We start from the raw sequence: 24,108 nt of genomic DNA on the forward strand, positions 1-24,108 counted from the left end.
GCCCAGGGGATTTCAGTTTTTCCTGTTTTGGTTTGGTTTTGGTTTTATTTTGTTTTGGTTTTTTTTGAGGGGGGCTATTTTGTACAAGCTAATGTCTGCATCTTAACTAGCAAGAAAAGGTAATGTGAGTGAGTTTTTAAGTTACAAACAATTATAATTTAAATGAAAATATGCTAAATAAATATCTTAGTCAAATATATGGAATTTCTTTATGCAAACTGCTCTGGGTTTTTTCTTCTGTTTGTTTTAATGTTTGTTCTAATATTCTGCTTTAAAGCTGAAAACTGTGCTTTTATCTTCTTTTAACGTGAATAACATGAAAAACCTGTAGTTTCACTCAGCAGGGAACACCATGCTGAAAAAAAATTTGGATTTAGAAGAAGAGAGCAGCATGAACTTCAACTGCAGCCAGCAGAACCCAGTGGAGCTCAGCCACTGTGCAAACCAAGTCCCACAGAACCTGCATCTGTTTTTACTGGAGCGATGATGTAAAACAGGCTTTAAAACACGCCGTGATAAAGTCTATTATTACCTTGCATAAAGGATTTGTGCTTTTTACCTCACTGACACACGGTATTTCCCGTAGAAGGGAATGCTCTCTGCCCTCATCCCATTCCGAGTACGCACTGCAGAAACGGTTTGACACATCTCCGCGATTTTCCTCATGTCAATTGGTAACCTCAGGCAATGTATTAACAAGTTTGTGTACAAATGGATGCTTCATACTCTCTACGAGGAGTTCGTCTAGAGACTTGGGAGCAACCTCCCAGTATCTGAAGGGAACTCACAGGGAAGACAGAGATGGAGGATTCTTTGTCAAGAACTGTAGTAATAGGACAAAGGGCAACGGGTGCAAACTGAAAGAGGGGAAATTTAGGTCGGATACACAGAAGAACTGAGTTGCTGTGAGGGTGGTGAAGTGACGAACTGGAAGAGGTTTCCCAGAGGGGCTGTGGATGGCCCGTGGCTGGCAGAGCTCAGGCCGCGCTTTGAGCAGCCCAGTCTAGGGGAAGGTGTTCCTGCCCACGGCAGGAGCTGTGTCGAGATGATCCTTAAGGTCCCTTGGAACCCAAGCCATTCGATGATTTTATGATTAACCAGCGGCAGGGCTTTTTTTCCCCTTTCCCTCCCAGGACGGCGCATTCGCGGCGAGCTCCGAGCCGGCCGCTCCGCGGCGCTCCGGCACGCACCGCCCATCTCGGGGCGGGCGGCAGCGGCGGGCCCAGGGGCCGGGCCCGCCCTCACGCTGCCGTGCCGCGGGTACCGCCGCCAAGGCCGGGCTCTCCCGGCGCCCCGCGGAGAGGCCGCCATGGGCGGGGACCCAGAGGGGCGGCCGCCCGCCCGCACCGCCGCCGTCCCGTAGGGGGCGCGCCGCCGCCTCCCGCCGCCCTTTGCCTCCGACCCTGACCCCGGCCGCGCCGCGGGCGCCAATCCGCGCGCCCGGCCCCGCGCGCCGCCAACCCGCGCGCGCCCGCCCCCCGCCCGCCGGCCAATGGCGGCGCTGGGGCCCGCGCCCCGCCCCGGCAGCCAATGGGGCGGCGGAGCGGCGGCCGGGCCCGGCCCCTCCCCCCGCGGCCGCCTCCTCCGCGCCGCGCTCGCTCCCGCCGCGGCAGCGCCGTCCCCGCCGGTCCCGCCGCGGCACGGGCAGCGGACGGGCGGCCCCGCGACCCCCGCGCCCCAGCGCCTGCCCCACGGGCTCGGCACCCCCGCCCGCCCGCCGCCCCTCCTCCGCCGGCGCAGCCCAAGCCATGCTGCTCCTGGCCGCCGCCTTCATCGTGGCCTTCGTCCTCCTCCTGTACATGGTGTCGCCGCTTATCAGCCCCAAGTGTCTGAAGCTGCCCGGCGCGCACGTCGTGGTGAGTGCGGCGCCCCTCGGGAGGGCCGCGGGGGCCCGGTGTCCGTCCCGCTCCGCCGCGGGAGGAGGCAGCGGGCGGGCGCTGCCGCTCGGCCTCGGCGCCGGGCTGGCTCCCGGGCCGTGCTCCGGGAAAGCGAGGGAAGGAGGGAAGGAAGGCGCTTTCTCCGAGGTGGGGGCTGTGGCTGCGGGCAGTGCCCCGCTGGCAGCCGGGGGCTGAGGCTGCGGGAATCCCGCCGCGGGAGCGGGGAAGGGAGGTTTGGGCACCCGGAGCGGGAGCAGGGCAGCGCCAGCCTTGGGGGTGCCCACGGGTCCGAGGGGAATCGTGGAAAGCTGGCGGTGGCACCCCGAGCTACCCAAACACCGGGAGCCACAAGTGCCGGGTGATAAGGAAATGACCTGTCCGATGGCCATGACAACCGCTGTGTGTCCCGGTTGGCTTGAGGCGATGGTCTGAGTCACCATCTTCCAATCTCAGCGCTGGCTTTTTGAGACATTCCTTTTGTGCTCTCCAAGCCACCGGGTACCTCGAGGTTTTGTTGTTTTTTGTTTTTTTTTTCTTTTAGCGTAGTGGTGTCTGTACACGCACATAAACCAAAGGCCAAATCTCTAATCTCCTTGGTCTGAAAAACCGAGTCAGGTGTGAGGAAATGGAAAAACCAATACAAAGGAAGTGGTCAGATGACACTTGGGCACCCTTTCATCTTTAAACACATAGATGTAGATGTCTTTGAGCAGTGTTTTGACAGGCTGGTAGAAGGAAGTCTTTGGAAGAGCACAGTGTTGAAAGAGTCCATGTGTAGTACATCACTGGAAGTTATATGAGTGATATGAGTTATATGTGGCTTGGGAAGAGGGGGACAGAAGAAAGGGGAATAATACGCAGGTGCCTTCAGAGGGATCAGAAAATAGTGAATTTGGGCACATGACAGTGAATGAGTTAAGCAATTCAAAAGATTCAGGGTCCTAGAATCAGCCCTCTTAGTTTATCTCCAAATCTTCGGGGTATGTTTCGTGCAGAGAAGCTGCAGCTAACTGTTTAAATTTACTGTAAGTGAGTAGCTTTGGTTCGGTTTTTTCATTGTTATTTTTTGGAGTTCCTCTTTGGAGGATGGAGCTGTCCCCGGAATGATTAAGGTGTTTCCAAGTTGCAACAGTGCTCCCAAGTTGCTTTATGCAGTAGGTGTTAACTTGAGTGCTGTAACTGGCTTTACAGCATCATATTCTGTGTGAGGTGTGTTCAAGGTTGCATTAAGGTTCTTGGGTTATGGCTCTTTCCCTGCAGGAGAATGGTTATTGAGGCAAAGGTGAAGGAGACTTACGGGCTTTCTGTGACTTTTATGGAGAAAAAGAATAGCAAACATAAAAAGTTAAATGGATTTTGGTTGGTTTTATTTATTTATCTATGCAGTGATTACAGGGAGTTCTGTTCATTCTGTATAGTGAATAAACTCTTTAAAAGCTACTGTGCCAGCTGTTCTAATCAGAAGGGTTCATTTAAACAAGTTCACATGGAAAACGATGAGACTGTTCTTGTTGGAGAAACCTCCCTGTAACCACTGTTGCTAGTTTGCAGTTTAAGCTCAATTTGGTAATAGTGGAAATCTGAAAAACAGTATTCCTGCAAATCTTGTAAATTTAAAAGTTCAACTAGAAAACTAACTCTGTGAATATATGGATGAAGAAAAAGGCTGTGAGATATATCCAACTTGATGATACAAATAAAAATCTGCAGGCAAACAGTTTTATTGATGTCACCTTGTTTTATTTTGACTTCAGTTATGCTCCTGAAGTGTTTATGCAAACTAAAGAAATATAGAACAGTTGGTTTGGAGGTCACGAGTTCTTAGATGTGTAGATGCTGTTAATAATGCTGGACACTGGTAGTTGTGGGTTTCAGATTCCCTGATGTCATGCATAAGGAAAAGTATTGGATGATGGTAATGTAAATGAGAAATACTGTTCAAGAAGACTTTTCATGTTGTGTGTGTAAAGTGAATTCTCTAATCATATGCTGGGAGTGAACATTCTCTGCTACTGGAATGACTGAGAGTTCGTGAAAATAGTTAAGCACCATAACATTATGTAAGGGCTTCTCCGAAGTCTTCTCACAGAAAAAGATCAAAATCTGTTTCAGTATCAGGCCTCAGTTAAACCCACTACTGAAATAAGTAAAAGAATAATGACCTACAAATTGTGTAAATAGCTGGTTGAGCCCTTTCAAGAGGACAGGTGATTGTCATCGCACACTATAAATGTATATACCTGATTAAATTCAAAATATACCTGATTAAATTGCTTTACTGAGGCAGAAAATGTCAGTCTTCCCTAGAAACATTTCTTTCCAGGGGTCTATTGAAAGTATAATGAAACTATCTGCTACGCTTCTGAAGGAAGGTCATTGGGCAATTTCAGAGGCTGTTGCATACCAGTTATTGAGTTTTCGACTGAAGTCAGCATTCTTTTCACTTTTAATCCTTCAGAAAAATTATTTTTCTTTACTTCTAGCAGTTATGCTTAGGAGATAACTGAGTTATGGCTAAATAACTTACTCTGGCTGCCATTTGGGATAGGAATTTGAATCAGAAAACTTGGGTTGTTTTTTTTTTTTCTTTTCCCTTTGTCCTCTCCCACAGTCATTTGCATGATGGAAGGGCTTGCCATGTTAGGCGAGACATAGTTTCTGGAGAAATCATAGAATTATAAGAATCTCTTTTTCTTAGAAAAGTAGTGCTATTCAGAGTGAGAGTCTAGAGAGCTCCAAATTACTCATCGTCTAACCTTGCGGGTTCCTCACCCCCTCTCTCCCCACCCCGTCCTTATCTGCTGTGCATTCTCTTTACACCAGCTAGCACCATTAAATGGTAAGGGCTTTCTCTGCTCTTAAATTGGCTCAGGCATTAGGTTTAGTTTATTTCAAACAAAATGCTTCTAACATGCCTAATACTGTCTTACTTCTTGCATAACTAGGAAAACATTCTCAAAGAAAGGGTGTAAAAATTATTTTTGTGCTGTAGAGATGCTGCTTCATGTGCCAAGATTTTTTGTGCTTTGAGATTCAGAAGGCAGTTTCATACATTGCTTATTTTGCCAGTGGCTTTATCTCTATCCTTTGGTCCCAGGCTACAGACTAGTACATGTCATGGATTCTGTGAGAATAAGCTAGTATTTTGGTAGCTGGCTGTAACAGTAGGCAGGAATATGAAAATAGGCTAAGGCAGTCACCTCTGCTGTATTTGCATTGAGCTCACTCGGACCACATTTAATTGCCCTTTGTCAGGGATGTTACACCTGCTTTATACATTTTATCTCTTAAGTTTCTCTACAAAAGTTCTTGAGTGATGTTTAAAAACTCCTTGCTGAAATATTAATGCTAATCCTCTCCCCTTGTTTCAGCCTTAATCTTTCTAACACCAAGTCGAATTTCGGAGAAAAACCCAAACCCCTGAGGTCTCAGCGTCATGAATGCAGTTTATCAGAATTTGGATTAGAGATAGCAGGAAATGGAAAGGTGTTATCTGCTTGGGACTGTCTCCCATTCAGTTTGATGAGAGCCCTTTTTCATGTGGATGTAGTTCAGGATGATCATGCTGAACCCTCCTGCATGTGGGTCATCTCTGGTCCGGTAATTTCCCCACTTCTGTGCAGAACCTGGCCCGGTAACTGTGGTTGGCTTTAAGGAAGGCCCATCTTGGTGTCACAGCACTGTCACCCCTGCCCTGGGATGATAAGATCTGTGGTTTGGACACATCCCAGTGGTTCAACAATTGGTCATTTTGAGTCTAGTCAGGCCTGCTAACCACTTAGAGCAGATTAAAGGCACTGTTTCAGTAGAATGCTTCTGTTTCAGTAGAACCATCTATCAGAGCACTATCTAAAAACATGAAACCAGCTTGCATCCAGTTCTAAGTAAAAGTTACTGAGTTCTATTGGAGATGCCATTTCAAGTCTTGATTTTGATTATTTCTAATGACAGTTCAGTTAATTGGGTTTTGAACTGTCTCATCTATTGAAGTGAATTTCCAGTATGTCAAATTTGAAGCTCTAATAGATCAATTCTCTACCTCATCCTACCGTTTCCACGTGTAAGGGGGAAAAAAATCCTATGATTCTTAAAAATTTAACTCTGTTATCAAGGATCATAGCTCAAGAAGTTGGAGCCAGGCACTTTTTGGCATACCTAGTTTGATACCTTTTTGAGTTCTTTTTAAGCATAGAAACAGCTCAGTAACACTGCTCAAGGGCTGGTAGTACTGCATTCTGAACATTGGAATTAATGCTAAGTTTTAATTGTGCCTTCTTGTCAAAATACTAATTGTCATTTGAGTTGCTGTGGCCAGATTTTTATTTTTGTAACTCCTCTGAGGCTGAGCTACAGTAAATTTTAAAAATGGGGTTGTGGTAACCCAAATGTCCGGAATTAATGAAATGCAGTAGCAGTGTAGAACCACTGGCCAGAAGGGTAAGTAATTGTAATAATGCTGTCTATAACAGAGTAGGTGTGTGCTCTTCTGCTAGTTCTGAATGTGTTTTAGGAACATACCTAACAGACCTCATGGATTTGCTTACATTAACTTCATTATAGCACAGAGCAAACTTTTCACTGGTATTGAGGATTTTTTTTTTTTCTATTACATTAGCACTTGTGGTGAATGCTCCTTAAAGATTGTATTAGTAACAACCTCCCATGTGCTTTTAGCAGCCTCCCACCTAAATGCTAAAATTCCCAGCTAATTGATATTGCACTTTATCATTGACCAATCTGACATGAGCTCTATCCAGTGTTCTTGGGTGTGACTGTAAATAAAGACTTCCTTTTTCTGTTCCCTGCATGACTTCAGACATTGTCTTTCTGAAATGAGCGTTAGCATTGTTTGACAAGCTGGAGGCTTGGTGCCAGTACCTTCACCTGCAGAGAATTCCTCAAGCAGTGGTGTAGTTGACTCCTGGTAGTCACCAGTTTGTGCTGGTAGTAGTCAGCCAGCTCTCACCAAAAACTGGAACTGGAGCAGTCTTCCATGCCCACTGATTAGTGCTTGTGTACCTGCTGCTGACCTGTAGAAGGATCTCACACTTACTGTGGATCTGCCTGAATGTATCAAACTATTTTAATCCTTTCAGATATGTATTGAAATATTACAATCTATTTTAAGAATTTCAGTGTATTTGTTACTTCTTTCCTTCATGAAGCAGTAAATTAATTCTGTGGTTCTGCTGAAGTTCCAAATCAATAATTAACACTCGCTCTCTTACAGACTTATTTACTCTGAAAGCTGTCACCCTTGGTTCATAGTACTACAGACAGGGTTTTGCCTTTCTAGAACAGGACACACATCCTGGAGTTATCCTCAGAGGTTTGGGTAGTGTGAAGCTGATCTTGCAGAGTCAGTTAGAAGTTAATCCAAAGCAGTTCTCTCTAATAACAGAGGAAGCCTAAAGAGCCAAAATTAGTCTTTGTCAGTGCTACACCCATTCTTGGCCCATTTGTGGCTTAAGATGAACCAGTCAGAAACTGTGGATTGTGTTGTAAATCTTTGCTGGGATTATTTTATTTGCACTAAGCTGTTTTTGAAAGCTAGTGGTAAAATACTCAAATGAAAGAAGAGTTTAGTGACTCATGGGAATGTAGTTCTGCCTCTTCTGACTTTACTGCCTCCGGGAGTGGAAAGAATTTTGAGGATAATGCATCTCTGAAAACAAAACTGAGACATTGCCTAATGAGGAGACAACACAAGGCTTTTGATAGGACGTGTAGTTAGAGATTGGGATCTTTGCTGTTACCCTTATTAGCTCGATACCTCCATTTTCTTAAAATGAATGAGGTAACCATTCGCTGGAGTCTTCGGAAAGGTTTTGATAAAGGGCAAAAGGTGATCATGTCCAAAGAAATCTGAATTTCATCTTCTTCCAGTTCTTCTGAACTCATTTCATCAATATGTTTTTCTTTAAAGTAACTGCTTCTGGGTATTTTGTTCCAATATTTTCTCAATATGACTTCTAATATGCTGTTTAAGGAAAAATTCAAATAACTTGGGTATATAAGGAAGATATCAGTGTCCTGGAACTGAAGGCACATGCAGACTGAGACTGATCCAAGTCATCTAAAGATGTCAGGCAGACATTTTTATTTTAGTCAAAAAGAGAGGTCAGGATTGTCATCTACATCTTGCTCCACAGGCAGTTCATAAGTAGGTTTATTGAGAGTAGTGAGGGAGGTGATAAGGTGACCTTCACCTGTATGTTGGTATGATTTGTCAAGGTACTTTTCTGCAGCATATGATGCAGGATTGTAGCCATCAACCTGTATTTGTCTAATATTTACAAAATATTAACCTCCTGTTTGCATACAAGACTATCCAGGTGTTACAGCTTGGAGGAAGAAGACAAAGTGATGGAGGTTTAGGTGCTGTCATCCCCACTAAACTGAAATAGCAGGATGGAATGGGGCCAGTTCAAGGTTCAGATTGAGGGTACTGAAAAATACACTACAAAGGGCTAACTGTTGAATTAATGCTATTTTTTCTTTTGATAAGAAAGATGGTGCTTTCTGTTTATGTTTACATGTTGACATCTTCAACAATGTCAAGAAAACAATCTGCAATAGCTGGTATTACAAGTAATTTCTGCTGTGGCCAGGTATGAAGGGGCAGTATGTAATGGCATTATCATGGTATTAAGAGTGATTTCAAACTTTTAACAACACACTTTTAGAAATAGCCCATGGAACATGTGAGAGCACCCACGTGAGCATGGTCTAGGTGTGCCTGACAACAGAAATTACCAAAAATTACCGCTGAGGTAAAACTGGTTTTAGGGCAGAAACAAAGGCTCATTGATCTGTTCAGATCTTATGTTTCATTCATACTCCATAAGTAAGCTAACTTTAGTGCTTCTCCTGTATTCGTATCTCATCGGGTGATATTTTAACCTCAGAATGTTTTTAGAATTTTCATGTGATTTGACTCATACATGTGTGAGAAGGGATGAGAACAGTGGACTAACACTGATATTTTCAAATAACTTTTAGGTAACTGGAGGCTCCAGTGGAATTGGAAAATGTATTGCTATTGAATGCTATAAGCAAGGTGCTTTCATAACACTGATTGCAAGGGATGAGGTAAGTGTATGTGTAATTTTACTGGCTACACTGTTCACAAAATCTGTATGGGGGAATAATTTTGGAATTGATGATTATTCATACTTCTTCAGTGTATATTTTAAGGGGACCCTAAGCATTTCAAATTAATGCATTTGAATAGCAGAGGTGGCTGCCTTTTTAAGAAGCATAGCCCAACATGGAATTTGTGATTAGCTTGCCTTAACACTTCGCCAGTGCTGTTGTTTTTGTTATTAGCATTTGTTATAACATTGTCTAGATCTGTGCCAGAGCACAAAATCAGGAAAACCCTTATATTGGTTGAAACTGTAGAATTTCTGTACAGTAAGTGACATGTGGGAGTTTAATCATCTCTAAAATTCACAAACTATACTGTGTCTAATCAGCATTAGATCATATTTTTTAAGTAGTGAAAAACTCTTCATCAAGACAGCTTTGGAAGAAAAATCATTGCTTTGTTGGTTTTTTGTTGTTTTTTAAACAAGAGGTATTCAGAATTTAGTTGGAATTACTCTGTTTTCAGAACAGGCTGTTTTATTTTTTACAAAACTCCTAATTATTCTGGAAACAAAAGCACTTAATTTTTTGGAGGTCCTTATTCCCTGCTGATTTGATAATCCACTTACACCTGAGAACTTACTTTACATAACCTTGAATATAGTCAGAATTAAGATAATTTTTCTTGAATAGATTATTACACTTTGAATTTACGAGATTTTTGGGGTTTGATGATTTCATGACAGTGATTATCCTGCAGGACTGTTTATGTAATATCACATAAATATAAAATAGAGCCAAAATAATGGAAAATAATCAATGCTTAGAGTCTTAGGTGCTCTCTGTAGCATGAAAGAAAAGCATTAAATCTGTATAAGTTGTTACTGGCTTTAGAACACAAAGTGAAAAACAAAGATGTGAGTCCTTGATAAATTTCATGTTTTCATATCTTTGTAAGTCTTCAAAATGCTAGTAAAATGCTGTAACTAGTTGAGGATAACTTTGGGGAATGTTTTTAAGCCGTGTTGAAGTACTGAGGACTAATACTGCTCTCAGAACTGCATTTCAGTTGTCTTTGTGTCCGTTTCAGAACAAGCTGTTGCAGACAAAGAAGGAAATAGAAAAATACTCTGTTAATGACAAGCAGGTAAGGTCACTGCCAAGAGGGGCTGTTGTGTGTTTTGTTTAAGACAGTGACTAGAGCACAGTTCACTGGTCTTGCCTTTAAAACAAAGATGTTTGACAAAACTGAGTGAGGACTCAGTATTTGGATTCAGGAATGCCAGTCTGTTTACATGAGATGTTCTGAGCTCTTGCTAGATTTGATGTTGCCTTGCCAGTGCATTAGCCTGCTTTTCTTAGAAAAAGATGTCTTCGTCTGTAGGTGTAGAATGCTTTCTTGGATAGCTGCAATTTACTGTCACTTGATAAGCATTTTATTCTTGCAAATGAACTGGAAGAGCCTTTTTTTTTTTTTTTCCTCGAATACCATGTTTTTTGTAATTCATAAATATCTTTCATCTTGGGAAAGAAGTTTAGTTGCTTGTTCCCAGGTTTATTTCACTACATCATACTTTGGTTCCTTTTCCTGACAAACTACTGTACCAGTTACACAAGTTAAATTTGTGAAGTTATGAGACTTCTAAACATAGAAGCTTCTTTGCTGAATAGATAATGCACTTGTGCATGAAGGCAATGGTTTAGAGCTTGTGGAAATACTAGCTTAGAAGAGCTAAGTTTGCTGGTTGAAAACATGCAACCTTGAGGTGAAATATTGAAATAACTTTTTCTCACTACTAATAATGAAGAGGAGAGGGAAACTATTGACATCTTTGACTTTTTGTGTTTCAGAACTTTGTTGATCATGAGAGGAACTTAATAGCTAAGTTCCTTTCACGATCACTAATAGAAGCAATTTTTTTGTCCATAATTTTTGGGAGGCCCTCAATCCCAGCCAATTTGATAATTTGCTTACACTTGAAAACTTAAAGTTTTCAAGAACTTTAGAGATTTTAATTGATAAATTAGATATTCTGTTGAAAAGAAGCAATAAAAAAAGCTGAGTATTTGCGGGCAAAAATGTTTGTATAGCAGCTGATACAAAAATTTTTAATACCTCAATTTTTAAGGTAAGATTCTGTCTTTGCTTCCTTATGCTTTTGTCAAACAGCTCTAGCTGGTTTTTGGGGGTTTTTTTCTGTGCATGCTGCCTTTCTCAGATGAACTCTTTTTGAAAATCTAAGCCATTTGAGGTGAGGAGAAGCTGTATTCTGCCCATTAAAAAAACCCAACCTGATAACCATTTTCTTTTAGCTGCTCTAGCAGTTTCCCAAGCTTAGGATTACTGTTAATCCCTTGTCAAACACTGTGTCAGGATATTCTTGTTAAAATCTGTCCTAGCTTGATAGATGCGGACTTTTAAAAAGACTATTATTCAGCAGATGTACCTAAGAGTTTCAGGAGCATCTCCAAAAGCTCCTTCAAGGCTGAGCAAGCTCCAGTGTGCACTGACTAGGACTTTTTTTGCAGAAGCAGTTTCAGGTTTGCAGCCAGGTTAAGCAGCTGGCAGTGGAGGTGATGGGCAGGCTGGCTCCTCCGTAGCTGTTGTTGGGTTGGAATGTGGTCTCAGGGAAGCCTGACTGATCTGAATGGAAAGAGCAGAACTGGAGAAGGCAGGGAGTCTGGGGCAGAGCTGGCACCAGAACAACAGATGAAAAGCTATAAAGTCACAGTAGATGAACAGAGAAGCAGTACAGAAAGATTACTGAGAGGCTATAGAGAAAGGTGATGTCTGATATAGATTACATATCCAGACTCTTGATCACAGAATCATGGAATGGTTTGGGCTGGAAGGCACCCTAAAGATTGCCTAGTTCCAATTCCCCTGCCCTTGGCAGGGACACTTTCCATGAGACCAAATTGCTCAGAGCCCCATCCAACCTCATCTTGAACACTTCCAGGGATGAGGCATCCACAGCTTCTCTGGGCAGCCTGTGCCAGTGCTTCTCAGTAAAGAATTTCTACCTAATAAATATCTAATCTAAACCTACTTTCAATTTAAAGCCATTTCTTGTTGTTATGTGCCCCGCTTCAGCTTTCTTGTAGGCCTCCTTTAGGTACTGAAAGGCAGCTGTAAGGTTTGCCTGAAGCCTTTTCCGTGATGCACAACCCCTCCCTCAGCCTGTCTTCATAGGAAGGGTGCTCCAAGCCCTCTGGTCATTTCTGTGGCCACCCCTGGAGTTACTCCCAACAGTTCCATGTCCTTCCTGTGCTTGGACCCCAGAGCTGGATGCAGTGTTTCAGGTGGGGTCTCAGCAGAGCAGAGGGGCAGAATCCCCTCCCTCTCCCTACTGGCCACACTGCTTTGGATGCAGCCCAGGACACGTTTGGCTCTCTGGGCTGGGTCATGTGCAGCCCCTCATCCACCAGCCCCCCCAAATCCATCTCGGCAGGGCTGCTCTCAGTCAGTTCATCTCCCAGCCTGCATCAGTGGGGGAGATTGCCCCAGTCCAGGTGCTGCACCTTGTACCTGGTCTTGTTGAACTTTATGAGATTCTGAAGGACCCCCTTCCCAAACTTGTCCACGTTGTTCCTCCTGTCCTTCAGGTGTGTCAGTTGCACCACCAAGCTTGGTGTCATCTGCAGGCTTCCTGCAGATCTCATTGACTGTGTCGTTGAAGACACTGAATGGTCCCATGTCAAGCTAAGAGGCAGAGATCCTCAGAAAGATTATTTTTTTCTTGGGCATGTGCTGTCACTGTTCAGCTCTTGGATACATGCTTGAAACCAAGTTGCATTGACAGTTTGGCCTATATGTACCTTTAATGTTTCACCTTTGCATGTGATTTAGTGCTGATGGTGCATCCTCTGCCGATGTAGGTGTGCACTGGAACAAAATCCTTACCCTTAGAATTTTTTTTCCAGTATTTTTTAAATGCTTTTTCTGATCTAGAATATTCTCAGTTACTTTACTGGGGGTTGAGTTGATCTTTATTGGGGAAAGCTTTATCAATGATCCAACACCATACAATATTTAGAACAAAATGTGATGAGCAGAGCTGGGCATAAGATTACTCCTGGCAGCATATTCTGTGTCCTAGATGTGGATCTATGGTCCATATTTTGGAGTAAAGGTAATTAGTATATGGTAGCAGAAAGAATGTATGATAATAGAAGCAAAGAGGTGAATTATAAAAGGTGATAGTAGTCAGTAAAAGCTGTGGTAGTTCCCGAGTGTGTTGTTCACAGTGTAACTAATCTATGCAATCTGTTAAATTAACAAATTGGTCCAATTTTATAGAGAGCTGTGATTTACTTAATCTCCTTAGTGATCTTGGCAAAGATAGCCAAATGATAATTCAGTGTTGTTTGTGTTCAGCTGCTGTTTTTGTTCTTAAACTTATGAAAAATATGAATGTTTCCAAAATGTAATAAATGCCTTAAGGGTATTCCTGCCAATAACTTGTGCCACAAGTTTACTCTGCTGTCCAACTACACACGATGCTGGGAGGCAGGAATAGCCAACCTGCTGTACAGGAAAGGCAGGCAGATTGTGTTTATGCAGCTAAGAAGTGTCACAGTCTGACCAGGGGCAGGACTGATGAATCACTGGCTGCCAGAGCAGTTAGTTACACTGTGGTGAGCCTTTTTGTGTGTGTGTGTGTTTGCCCATATGCTCCATGATAAGTGGTCATGAGCATACTTGTTACAAACTACTGATGACTTTGTTTTATTTCATCTCTGACTTTTAAATTAATTGACCAAAGTAACAGAAAGGATAGAAGTTGGAACAAGAATTCAGGAATCCCTCCTGTTATTACAATAGGAGATGGCTTTTCTGTTCAAGATGAGGAATTGCCCCAGAGTTCTGTTGATGGCTTAGCAGAGAGAGTAGCATATTTGTCAATACCTGGTATTTGCTGCAGTCTTACAGTCTGGAAGTGGTAACTCAAAAGAAGCAGTGCTTTCTTTGGCCAGAAGTTGATTTGAAGGTGCTTGAAAACCTAGAACCTGAGACCGTCTTGCTGAAAGCAGTCAGTAACTTTCAAGGAAAACAGGGCCTATCTTTTTAGCTGCAAGAAAACCATATAATCTGTTGTCATCTGTTTTACTTCATTCTGCCTGCCCACCCATCCCCTCTGCTTCTTCCTTCCCTGGTTATTTTAATTGTTCTGTATCTTTCAAGCCAAACCCCTTAATGTCTGATTTTCAGACAAGGAGTAAATATGTACATGTGCCTTCACATTTTGAGATATTTATGACACTGTGCAATGAGTCAGTTTCTCATAGAATTTTTGTTTTCATTTTGTCATTGAGGTGTCCTAATTAAATATTATGTAACTAGGTTTACTACTATTCTTGAAAAAAATAAATCATGAAACAAGGAGGTAGTGTGCATTGCAAGTGCTAAAATTACCAAGTTTTTAACACTTGCTTTCTAAATTTTGGAACAGATTTTTTTTTTTTTTTTTTTTTTTTTTTTTTTTTTTTTTTTTTTGTAGTGCTGATTCTGCCGTTTCAAGTTAGCACTGCAACCATGCCTTGCTATGAGGTGGAAAAAAACATTTTTTTCTTTAAAGATGAGCCTAAGCCATACAAATGGTTTGACTTATATTTTTCTGATGAAATTTAAATGTGTCACTGGGGAGTTTTGATTGTCTTAGTTAAAATAGCTTTTACTAAACTTCATGTAAATAACTCAGTCAATGGTGTGTCTTAGTACAGTAAATTAGAAATTGTACTTTGCACATGAGTCATTGCTTTGAAAATCATGAAGTGTTTATTTGTTCTTTATGTAATCTTTATTATACTAGAACCTGCGTGTGAGCGGGAGCAGCTTGGAGGTAGCAGAAATTGCTTTCACCAGTGTGGAAGAAATGCAGAATATCTTGTCAAAAATACTTTTTTTGTGGAAAAGATATGACATGGGCCTTGTTTCATTTTGAAAGGCTCTAAGTCAACAATCGCTGGACTTTGTGTGTTGTGAAAATGTGCTTTTGCTTTTATTTTCTAGGTTGTACTTTGTATTTCCGTTGATGTGTCTAAAGACTACGAACAGGTGGAGAACGTTCTAAAACAGGTGAGGAAATAACTGATTCACCTACATACCTTAAGAAACCTGTCTTTGTGTGTTTTATTTCTCTTGGAAATAGTTTCTTATTTGGTATGGTGATACAGGAAGACTTTTTTTCTGATAAAGAATATCTTAACCTCTGTCCCCTCTTCCAGGCTCAGGAGAAGTTGGGGCCAGTTGACATGCTTGTAAACTGTGCAGGAACATCAGTTACAGGAAAATTTGAGGATATTGAAGTGAATTCTTTTGAAGTGAGTGAGCATACTTTTTTATTTCATCATATGATAATTTCTTATTTAACCGTTCTAACAATTAGATTGCATTCCTGTGTCTGCAGACTTGAACAGTGTTACATTTGACTTGTGCCAGCTGTGAGAATCTCTTCAAATTTGCAAGGGTTGCCTCTAACTTCTTCCCTAGTGATTTCAGAGTTCCTTTTTTTTTTTTTCTGTTGAAGACTTTTCAAAAATATTTTTGACCTGTTTAGGAAAAATGCAGCTGTTTTCAGTGTTCAGTTCCGAGATGCACAAATTGTTTCAGCTTGAGAAGCTGCTGATTTGATGAAAAGACAAAAAAGAAACCTCAAAACACCTATATTTTGGTTACTTTTTGCCCTCAGGCCTCCATTCATCTACAGATAATGCTGAATCATCTGAAAGTACTAAATGGGCATAATTTTATCATAAATTTGCATCTATTTTATTGCTTGTATAGGCTATCAGTTGTGTTTTAGTTCTTGTGGAGAATGAAATTAAAGACTTCCCTTTATCCTGGCAAAGAATAAAATCTCTGGAACATGAAAATACATAGCATTTTTCCTGTTTCCTGTTTTAGAAAGCTCTTTAAACTTTCAGTATGTTTTCATGCATCATGCATAAATGGATTGCTTCCTGGAGGCCGTTCAGGTTAGCTTTTCCCTGAAATATTATTCTTTTTTCCTTCAAGGCCATCTGGTTCACAGTATTATCAGTATCCTGGATGCTATTAAGACTTACAGGATTTCTTTTGGCTTGGAGTGAGATTTTTAGCTATAAAACAGTTTATGAAGCTGTAGAATAGAAAACAGTTGTTTCTTTTGCCAGAAAAAAAAGATCTGGTGAAGCTGATTGTTACAGCAGACTGAAATAAGGGGGTTTTTTTGATAAATAAGAGCAAACAGCTGAAGAATTCTGGATCTGTGGCTCAAATACCCAAGCATTAATCTTGTTTGTGCAGAGACTAATGGCAGTGAATTACCTGGGCAGTGTTTACCCGAGCCGAGCAGTGATCGCTACCATGAAGGAGCGCAGGATGGGAAGGATTGTGTTTGTATCCTCCCAGGCTGGGCAGTTAGGCCTCTTTGGATATACAGCTTATTCTCCAACCAAGTTTGCTCTTCGAGGGTTGGCTGAAGCCCTGCAAATGGAGGTATGTGTGCAATAATTTTAAGTAATTTTGATTATAAACAATTTTCTTTCAACTGCCACCACAGGACATTTTCATTTAAATAGGTTGGGGGAGTTTATATTGTGCAGCATTGCTAATATCTGTGTGTTATTTGCCCTCATTTGGCAGCAGTACAATCCTATTGCTCTGCATTGCTTGAAAAAACTAACCTGATTTCGGGTGCATAAGATGGAATAGATAGAATCTGTTCCTAAAACTGAGTATGACCACATGTGCAGACATATTTTAAATTTTTCATTTTAATTAAAAGGACTAGATTTTTAAGGCTTTTGATTAAAAGCCTTCTTCAAGGTTCTAAGTGCAAAATGATACTGAAGATATGACATGGATGCAATGATTGCCAGTTTGTTTAAGAGTCTATGGTAAGTGGTACGTGAACCATATGAAACTGTAAAACTCGAAGGTAGAATTAGAGGATTGTCCAAAAAAAAAAAAAAAAAAAAAAGGGTTTGCAGTGATTCACCCTTGTATATTTTGATATATATGAGCTTTTTATCCTGCAGTGATCTAAGTTTATGTTTAAGACCAAAACCAAGCAAACACTATTTTCATTATTCAATGGAACAAGGTGGTTAAATACGTTGTAGTAAGACAGATAAAACTGATTTGAAAATTACTTTTGTCATTTTCCTGTCAAGAATGTATATTTGAGTAATTAAGTGTTTTTATATAAAATGCCTTTGTTTGGTTCCATGCCCTTGCATAGTCCCTGTCTTATGCCTTGAACAGGAATAAAATGTAGTGTTAAACTGCCTCTAATAATTTCTGGTCTGCCAAATAGAATAGTGTGAGTGCAGGGACTTTCTTCAGACTGGTGACAGATACTTTTGTGAAGACTGAATTATTCAAGACTAAAAATAGGGCATTTATGGGCATGTGGTGTGGTATTTCAGGAAGTGTTTTCAATATAGAACGTTTCATGATATAAATAAAAATGCTCAGTGTTTTACAACATTTTGCTTTATTGTAGCCCTCTGAATATTTTCATTAAAAGCTTTTTTTATTTGTATTGGAGTACAGATTTGCATTGTAGCAGTTTGAATAGGATTTCCCTAAGTGATGTAATCCTATGACACGTACATACAAATACATAACTAAATACAATCCTTGATGTAAGACTTCCATTTTCCTTCACATTTTGCAAATATTTTTTGTCTCCTTAGACTTCAACCTCTTGCAAGTTTATACCATGAGTTGAAAAGCCTTGAGACTACCTCTTAAAAGATAACAAATTTGAATTTTACACTTTTCTTGGTTTTTTACCTCGGTGAAAGCCTTTTTCGCCTTGTGTTTGTAAATGTTGGGAACTGTTATTTGACAGTGGTTTAGTCTTCTTTTAGAAATTGAAATTGGTAAAATTATGGACGTAAACTGCTTAGATATTCTCCCTAAATGTCTTAAATCACTGAGATTCATCAAATAATTTGCAAAGTCTCTAGGGACTTTTATTAGAAAAAGCACCACAACCACCTTTTAAAAACCTTTGCTGTCTTGTTTCTCAGTTGACAAAGCTGCAAGTCTTGAAATTTGTGAGTACTTAACCCAAGAAGCAATTTGAATTCATGGTTGCTGAACTTCTTAATTACAAGCGAAATTGATGAAATTATGAGGGACATGTAAAGGCTGTCGGTATTAAGATAAGACAATGTTTTTGTAAAACACAGGTAAAACCTTACAATGTCTACGTAACAGTGGCCTATCCTCCAGACACTGATACTCCTGGCTTTGCAGAAGAAAGTAAAACAAAGGTAAATTGTCCTTCAGTTTTTGAAATCAGTATTTTTAAAGCATATTAAGATTTTAAGAAGTACTCTTTAAACACTCGAATTTTTCCACTTTTGAACTATTCCGAGTTATATAGCTTGTGGGATAATTTTGTGTAGTTTCTTGTTCTGAGGCTTTAATACTTGCCTTTAAGATCTGAGTATTGCAGAGTATTCCTGCACGCAATCACAGTATTGGTGTGGGATGCTAAACTGTAAAATCTCCATTTGTTTTGATGCTAAAGATTAATTAACCAAAAATAATATTCCTATTTTATATCTTTGATAATGTGTGGCTGTTGTAATAGATGTGATGGATTGAAGTAAACCTCAGTTCCTTCAGTGGAGCCTGCGACCAAATCGTGTTGTATGAGTGCACGTAATGACCCAGTTCAGTAATGGCTGTTTTGTCATCTTACAGTAGAAAAGAAACTCTTTCTCACACTGTGTTCATAGTGGAAATGGCAGTATCACTTTTCAGAAAGATGTGTCAGCAGCAGGAGGCCTTTTTCATTTGGATTACCTTAAAAGTGAAAGTCAAAATGACCTTTAGTCACCTCTTGTCATTTTCCATGTCCATATGTGTGAAGTACAATTCTAAAAATCACATTCAGGCCCCCTGTTCAGACTTACTGCATCAGGTAACCAGAAAAACATTTCTTTATTTTATATTTGCATACTGTGACCTAGAAATCTGGTATCTAAGGCTATCATCTTTTCAACATGCACCATCACGTATAATTGGAAATTGAGTTTGAATTCCATTTTGTCTTTCACCCTTTGAATAGGAATCAGTAGGGATTGTATAACACAATTCTTACTTCATCATTTCTTGATACAGATATTCTGTATTAAATGTATACTCCCACACATCCGCATAAAGTGCCAGAATTAGACATCTGCAGATACTTGTAGAGCTTGCATATTCTCTAGGATTTTTTCCTTCATAATAGCCTATTTCAGGGAACCAGCAGGCACCAGCAAAATGTACTGTTCATCTAAGATTTCTCTTTGAAAGAGATTGAGAGATTTCTCATTTGTCAAAAAAGTCTTGTTTTTTAGGAGAGAATTATCCTTTGTTTTAGCCTACAGGACCTCTTTGGATGACCTGCTCCTAGCATGATAATGTACCTTAAATCTCTGCAATATTGCATTGCTCTGACAATTCAGATACTCATTTATTGTTGCATTTATTTAATACTGCTGAATTAATATTAATATTTAATACTACTTAGAACATACGCCTCTATCTTGCATCTCAATTTTATCTGTAATCATCAAATATAGTAAAAGAAAACATCAGGACCTAGGTTACAGCTTTCTTGTGTTTAATCAGTAAGTTGTTTTTGTTTGTTTGTGGTTGTTTTTGTTTGGTTTTTTGTTTGTTTGTTTGTTGGTTTGGTTTTTTGGGGTTTTTTTTGAGGTAGCTGCCTTACAAGTGACAGCTGTGCCTTGGCCAGCTGAGTAGCCAGAGCATTTATTGGCTGTTTTCTGCCTGCCTTATTCCCATCATGTCATGATCTTTAGCGGTTGTTCCTGAGCAGCTGCTATTTTTTTCCCAGATTTAGAGTGTTTTAATTACTGTTCATAACCCTGTGTCTCGTTCAGATTTGTTTGATGCTGGCCAGTAAGCTCAAAAGTAAGTAAGGGGCTGTGAAATGGAGATCTGATGACATGAACCATGTCACTGTAGGAATTAATGTAAAAGGCTTTTGTATGTGATTTCTGCTGGCAAAGACACTGATGTGCCCCTGGCCACCCTTAAAATCCACCTACTAAAAAAACAAAATTCAGTAAGCTTGGTTAATGAAATCAGAACTCATAATTCTAAGTATTTCAAAATAGGCCCCTTTCTGTGAAATTTAATTACTGTAGTACTTCGAATTGATGATGAGAAACCTGTAGTTGCTCAACTTTTCCTTAGAAGTGCTTTTTTAAAAAATAATCCAGAATTAAACTAGTCCCAGTTATTAGAGTAGGCTTGGAAAAAAAAAAAAAAGGCAAGCTGTTTTATAGGATCTTAAAATATTTCAGGCCTATCTTATACATCATTTCTGGCAAAAAACCATATATGAACGAGTGTAAGGGTTGAGGAAAAATAGTTGAAGTGTTTTGATAGATTCTACAGAAAATAAAATACTTGGGGGAAAAAAACTCACTTTCATAGTAGTAATAAAGTATATACAAAGAGGTACTACTCAAGGAAACGTCATTTCCCTTTGTAAAATTGGACTGTTATTTATGAATGTGCTTATACCTTTGTTTAAGTGGGTGTTTTAGGTGACACTTGCTAGCAGTGATGTCATCTGTGACAAAAGACCCAAACCCAAAATTTGACATTCGTGTATTTTTCTCCTGTGTTTTTTAGTCAAACTTAAATTGGTGTTTTTCTGTTAAAGCCCTTAGAGACGAAGCTGATTTCTGAAACCTCATCTGTTTGCCAAGCAGAGCAAGTCGCCAGAGTTATAGTGAAAGATGCCATAGTAAGTAAATGGTAGCTTTTAAGCATGTTCTCTGTTGAAGAGACTAGGATCACATGCTTGAGACTGTAAGATAATGGCTAAGCTAAATGCAAATCCAATTACCACAGAGCAGTTCTCTTAGGTTGGTTTGAACAAGAGCTCTTTTCTTTATTCTTCTTTTGCCACTGTGCCCACAAATGATTTTATACAGTCTCTCGGAAGTCAAAAGTATCTGAAAAGTACATAGACAGAATAAAATGATGCATCAGTATGATGCGATGTCTCAAAGATGGATTATGACTGACTTGAAACCATTAAACTCTATTGGCATTTTATGTATCAAATACCATTTGTCTAACCTCAAAAGCTTGTTGTACTCTCTTATTTTTCTTAAAGATGAGTTCATATAAAAATAATTATACAGTGAAAGAAGGCAGTTGACTTTTTTGGCTTTTAATATCTGAAGTATGTGATTGATGAGTGATTGAAATACATAAAATGCTGTTCTTAATATACTGCCTTTCTGAGGATTTTTTTCCAATGTTTTGTGCTAGGGAATGCCTCCTCCATGCTTTGTTTCTATTCTGAGGTGCTAGTAAAGCACCTCAGAATAGAAACAAACATGAAATTTCATGATCATAAAGCATACCCATTGCATCCTAAAATCTGCAATTACTTTGCAGTTCCAAATGCTCTGGATCTTCAACGTGGCTTACATCTACAGCAGGTGTTCAGTTGTGAAGTTTTACAGTGTTTGCACAAATACAACACATAAACACAAAATTATGTCTGATTTTGTTTTAAAAGCAAGTACTACCTCAACACAGTGTTCTCCTCTGGTGATTAATGAAAACTAATCTTCTCTCTCATCTTAAGCATCTGGTATATCTATACCATATTTTCTACACTTTGGATCATAAATTGGTTCAGATATGGTCTTTATGCACTCTGGCCATCAGCAGAGAAACTGAAATAGAAACAAAAAGGTGTTTGTGTACTCTTAGGTGTGTGTTGGGAAATAATCAGCTCTAATAGCCTCTACTGCTTTGCATAGATTCACCCCTAACTGATTCAGGAACTCCACCTTTTCCTTACACTTCCACATTCCATAGATTTAGTCCCACAGTGTTTCAGAAAGTCTGTTTTCTGGCATAAAGTCAAATGGAAACAAATAAGAGAAGCCTGGGAGTAAGAGTTGTAGAACTGCAATTTTACTGTTAAGTAATTAAAGTTGTTTGGGGTTTCTTTGTGGTGTCTTCCCCCACCTTTTCTCCCCTCTGAATAGTTTAGCAAGCTGTGTCTTGCAGTTAAAAATCCTTGATGTAGGTGAAGGAGAACCTACTACCTAGCATTTGAAATACACCCGCTTTCCAAATCTCATATGATAAGCAAGCTAATTTTAACAAAAGGCAAGCTGTATTTGTCATACAGTTACAGTAGGGGTTGGTGATGTTAGAGTTAGGGTATCATTCTGTTTCTGAAATATGCTTATAGCTGTGAAGACTGTCATGTATTTTCTATACAAGTAAGCATGCCTCAAGAAGACATTCACAGCCTTTATATCTTGTAAAAATCTGCAGTAATTTAGCACACTCTCTCTAAAAAGAAGTTAGCTCCTTTTACCATTTTTAAGTGAATGCCTTTTGGAATGTTGCTGTATAGCCCAAAATATTTTTGATTATTTTGTTTCTTAATTGTGGTAATATTTTTTTACATTAAAATATTGGTTGCTAGTGATACCAGTTATCTGTGTCCATCAAGAGTAGCTGTTAACATAAGACATGTCATGATTTGCCACAAGTGAGTAAATTACTTTTTGTTTTCTTAATCCTTCCCTCCAGCAAGGGAACTTCAACAGCTCAGTTGGATCAGATGGTTACATGCTGTCAATATTGACAAGTGGAATGTCACCAGTCACTTCTATTACTGAAGGTCTTCAGCAGGTAGGATTTGGGAAGTACCTGTTGTCATAATTTCTGATAGCTTAAAATAATTTCCAAATGTAGAACATTATGCAAACATGGATTATCTTTTCATCAAAAGACTGTTAATACTGTGGCACTTGAGTTTAGGAAACTGCAGTAGTATTTTCAAGCTGAAGCAGCAAGTTGGTGAGTGGGCTAAGAGTATTCCCTACTACTCAGTCCTGAACTGTTGCATAGTTAGCTTGGTTTGGTAAGTTTGTTTTCTGAAGATATGACATGCCTGCTTAGAACATTTTTTTCTTTTTAATTTTCTGACTCAATAATATAGTGCAATCCAGGATCCAAAAAGAATTGAAAGCTGTTTCCTCTCTGTTTCCAGGTTGTTTGCATGGGCATTTTTCGCATCATTGGCCTATTTTACCTAGGAAGTTTTGACAGCATAGTTCGTCGCTGCATGATGCAAAGGGAAAAATCTGAAAGTGCAGATAAAACTGAGTAATCTTTACTTTGAGTGGAAAGAAGAATGTCAAGCAGTCCTGGACAGCTTGCTGCTCAAGTGGGACTCAGTTTTGCTCCTGAAGGATTTAGGCTGGAAGTACTTGCGTGTGTGACAGAGGAGTCCCCTCAAAAGCTATGAAAGAAAAAAAACAAAAGTACAAATCCAGAAAATGCCAAACTATGCAAAAGTGTGAATGAGGATTAGATACCTTTTTTTTTTTTTTTTTTTTTGGTGATTTGAGCTGGAAAGAATTTGGAGAGCTTGTAAGTGATCTGCAGAGTAGAATTTGAGGATGGACTATGTGCGGTAATTCTGGACAAATACTTAAGTTTTCTCACTTTGGTGCTTATGGATGAAATAAGTACCATGACAGACCGGGCTGAAGTAGATTAAAGTCCCCTGAACAAGTTGGTACCTTTTGCTAACGTTTTGGGACTGCTTTTGATTTAGAATGTTAACTTTTGCAGTGGCCAATCTACAGATCCTTCTGTCAATGACGGCTTTCCTTATTCTGTCCAACATACGACTGTGGAAACCTGAAGATCGCAAATACGTTTGTATGATCCAAGCTTTCTCAGTGTGGGAGTAATTAAAAAGTATGGTCTAATATATGCATACTTTCTAAAGGGAGATGAAGAACCCGTTCCCACAGAGAAATGCTAGGAGATGTCATTGGGTCTGTAGCTCTTCTGGCCTTTGAAGTATGTTGTGAACAACAACAACAAAAAATCAAACCAATATCAAGTGTGTCAGTTGTGACTCAGCATTTTAAGCCATTGAAACAATGTACAATTTTTACAGATACCTAATCTGCCAGTTTTTGCTCTGGAAAGGAAAGTAGCTTAATGCTACTGTTCTGCACATTAATTTCAAAGCTGCAAATGATGAGCCAAACCAGTAGTTGATTTTAGGATCAATTGTAATTAAAATGCCGGGCTCTTCCAGTAGCAGGAATGTAGCTTTTTAGGGCAGAG

The 24,108-nt window shown here is 39.8% G+C and overlaps 1 protein-coding gene across 1 annotated transcript; it reads left to right on the forward strand.

The window, feature by feature from the left end:
• Positions 1-1,694: 1,694 nt before the first annotated feature.
• On the forward strand, positions 1,695-23,868 carry KDSR (3-ketodihydrosphingosine reductase). Its single transcript, XM_066325995.1, has 10 exons — positions 1,695-1,856; positions 8,880-8,969; positions 10,057-10,113; positions 14,980-15,045; positions 15,195-15,290; positions 16,255-16,446; positions 18,150-18,233; positions 20,648-20,731; positions 22,552-22,653; positions 23,015-23,868. The coding sequence occupies exons 1-10, from the start codon at positions 1,749-1,751 to the stop codon at positions 23,132-23,134; spliced, it is 999 nt and encodes a 332-aa protein (XP_066182092.1). The 5' UTR covers positions 1,695-1,748; the 3' UTR covers positions 23,135-23,868.
• Positions 23,869-24,108: the final 240 nt, after the last annotated feature.

This window comes from Sylvia atricapilla, chromosome 1 (assembly GCF_009819655.1).
Source record: "Sylvia atricapilla isolate bSylAtr1 chromosome 1, bSylAtr1.pri, whole genome shotgun sequence".
Classification (NCBI taxonomy): domain Eukaryota; kingdom Metazoa; phylum Chordata; class Aves; order Passeriformes; family Sylviidae; genus Sylvia; species Sylvia atricapilla.